This window comes from Haplochromis burtoni, unplaced genomic scaffold (assembly GCF_018398535.1).
Source record: "Haplochromis burtoni strain Fernald_Lab_line unplaced genomic scaffold, NCSU_Asbu1 Contig_592, whole genome shotgun sequence".
NCBI classification, from domain to species: Eukaryota; Metazoa; Chordata; class Actinopteri; order Cichliformes; family Cichlidae; genus Haplochromis; species Haplochromis burtoni.
Window position 1 is genome coordinate 12,409 of NW_024582953.1, and position 3,405 is coordinate 15,813.

General features: G+C 38.1%; 1 protein-coding gene across 4 annotated transcripts in view; it reads left to right on the forward strand.

The window, feature by feature from the left end:
• Nucleotides 1–3,405, forward strand: part of LOC102300195 (GTPase IMAP family member 8) — an 18,184-nt gene that overhangs the window by 10,027 nt on the left and 4,752 nt on the right. For all 4 annotated transcript variants that reach the window (XM_005948600.3, XM_005948599.3, XM_042214600.1 and 1 more), the window contains one exon: nt 3,198–3,315. In XM_005948600.3, the coding sequence (XP_005948662.1) occupies nt 3,198–3,315 (118 nt within the window). The remainder of the gene's footprint in view (nt 1–3,197; nt 3,316–3,405) is intronic.

The window sequence follows — 3,405 nt, forward strand, 5'->3', positions numbered from 1 at the left end:
CATTTATATGTGAATTATATAATGTTAAATTACTATTAAACAAATGACTAAGTATTTTAGATTTTAGTTTACTTCAGCCATAATCCATATAAATCAGGTATCATACAAAAATAAAAACTCAGAAGTCATGACAATAAAAGAATATGACTTTAAGGACTTAACAACATTACTTCAGTTATATTACACCAACATCTCTGACACATTAGCACTAAGGGAGCACTAAATGACTCTGGTGTTTTGTCCATAAAACTACTCATCTAAGATTACTCACAAAGTAAAAGATCTCTCAGCAAAATTATGCAACATTTTAGGCACTATTGCCCGTAAATCATGAGCTATGTGTTATTTTGTATTTTTTATTCTACTGTTACAGCAACAGACATGGACTACTGGTGTCCCACACAACAACTCAATGTCCTACTATGTGAAGGAGCCAAACACATGCCTTCTCCTCTCGTTAACTGAGATAAACTGCTGCGCATATTGGTTTTACATCTATACTGTCCAGTCTCTCCTGGTGGACACACAGCAGCATTGTTTAATCTCATTTGAGTCATTGTTGACCTTAGCCATCTTTTTAGTCTTCTGAGAGCACTGAAGCTTCTTTCAGCCTCAGTACCTGCATTTTATCCTCAGATTAAAATTATTATTCTGTGCTTGATGTGCCTCACCTTTGGCCCTGGCTCCTCCCCTCTGACTGCACTAGGACATATTGCCACCTGATAAAATAACACATGGATTCGTGCCATATAAAAAGTGAGACGTGTCAATTCAGATTCTTTGTCAAATATACACTAATGAATCAATTTACATCAGCAGCCTGACAATTGTCATGATAATAAATACTAGTTAATCTACAGCACCAAATCATCAGTCAGTCACCTGTGACCTCTGTCTGAGCTACAACATGGCAGAGCTGCTCTCTGTCACCTGATAAATAACAGTGAGACATTCCACATACTGTACATGCAGTCACACATGTGCTTCAAATACAGTCTGGTTGAATCATCCGTCCCCACCAATGCCAAAACCAAATCTACTCCCTTGCTCCAGAATAATAAAGTTCTACAGCCTCTCTATCTCTGCACTTTGCTATAAGTTGACCCAGACCAGAAAGCTAGTTTGCAGCTACGAGTCAAAATCAGAACATCAATTATCAGCCAGAGGTCTCTGTACTACGGTCCAGAGCCATGGATCTGGGATAAATCTTCCATTCCAGACACTTATAGGAACATAAAAAGTCTGTTTTTGATATGGAGATATGCATACAATATGATCCAGAAGCAAAGACTTGTACACATTTGTTTCACACTGGAACTTAGGCATGTGACATGATCTGTGCATATCAGGTGATTCCTTCACAGGTATTTAAGATTTTGCGAGAGAGCAAGAGAGTTACGTGTAGTTTTAGACATTTGTACACACAGAAAAATTTTGAAAATCAAAATGATTAGATTCGTGAAGATGAACTTCATCGGTTGTTTGTAAATGATCAGTAATTATTCAGGTTTGGATGCACACACTTGTAAAATAGTTTTACATGTGGTCACATTTGTGTGTGGAATGTGGGTCCTTAAAAGTTACACACAAATCACTTTGTAAATCTTAGTTTACGCTTGTGGATCATATCATACCCATTCTTTCCATATTTTTCCATATTTTGGAGTCCTGTCCATCGTTGGATCCACATAGCTATGCCAGCAGGTTTTCTCAACATGACCTACATGAAGTCCAAACAGTGCTTTTTCCTGACTGATGACACGCTGCAGTCCTGCATGAATATTAAAATGACTTCTTACAGCCCTGATGTGGAGAAGTTCTGAGAGGTTCAGAAACAGAAATCCCAATAAAACCGTGGAAACAGTATCATTTCATATGGTGTTATTTTGTAATAAATATTTATGTATTTTCGACCCTGAGACATAGGGCTTAAATACAAGAATCAGAAACAGGGGAAACATAATAGATGTGACGAGACAGGGAGGAAGCAAAACAGAATAAACTGACATAATAAGGACTTTCGAAGTAAAACAGGAAACACAAAAACACAGACGCAAAGAGGACACAGAACATAGAGACGTGTGGGACAGGAAAGCACGGAGGAGATATAACACAGAATACAGGGGAGGCACATTAACAAAACCTAAAGACAAGAAATCAAGAATGATTTATATGTGACAGCTGTGTGAAGGCAGGAGAACGACCCAAAGTGCAGACTCCAGAGACAGAAAGTAACTCAAAACAGCTTTAATGCTGAACTCAAAGGGGCAACAAAACTAAGAATACAAAATACACCTACACAGACAAAACACACAGCAAGATAAAGGTAGATCGCAACACAGACACAAAGAAACACAGGGCTTAAATACACAGAGGGAGCAATCAGGGAATGGGTAACAGGAGGGAAACACAGATGGGGCAAATCAGGCCTAACGAGACAAGGGGAAGCAAAACCAGACACATTAACATCAGACATGGACTTTCAAAGTAAAACAGGAAACATAACACAGACTCACAGGCAGGCACTATAACAAAGGGAACAGAGACGTGGGACCAGGGCAGACACAGACACTGACTGGATGTGGGGAGACAGCAACTATGGAACACAGACAGAAAACCAGAACACTAAAACTCTAACCAAACCCCACCCAGAGAACCTAAACTAAGAATAATCCTAAAACCCATAAAGCAAAGCTAGAATATAATAAAATAACAAAATCAAAGAACCAAAAACACAAAACACTGGGTCAATGACCCAGGGACCCTAACAATGATAAGGAACTAGGAGCTAGAAATACTGAAAATTTGAACCAAGAGACCAGCAGTGAACATTTATGAAGAAATCAAAGATCAATAATAGTACACAATTCAAAACACTGTGTCACAGACCAAGGGCCGTGACAGTTTTCACTGACAACATTTCACATGCCAAGAAAAAAAAAATTAAATGAATGAGAGGTCAAACTTGAGGGGGTAGGGACAAATAAGTAAATTCTTCAGCCTACTCCTTTTCAAACAAATAATGGAATGATATTTTGTAATGATTGTGAAGGCACATGTTTGAAATCTTTGAAATAAAAATGAACTGAACTGAATATGCGTTTCAGGGAAATTCAGAAAATTCAGAGAAATTCTAAAAATAACATTTTGACATGTGTGTGTGTGTCTGTGTGTGTTCATCACGTCTTTACCTAAAGATGTGCAGCAACAGAAAAGAGATGAGGGAGATAAAACTAAGTCGCCCATGATGGATTCTGGACAAGCAGCACAGAAAAAACTGTCTGAAGACAAACAACTGGTGCAAACCAACAACAGGTAAAGGTTGTTGTTTACTATACATGTACACAGCAAATTCAAAAGTGTTAAATGTTTTGGTGTTAATAGTCTTCTTGCAAAAGTAGAGTT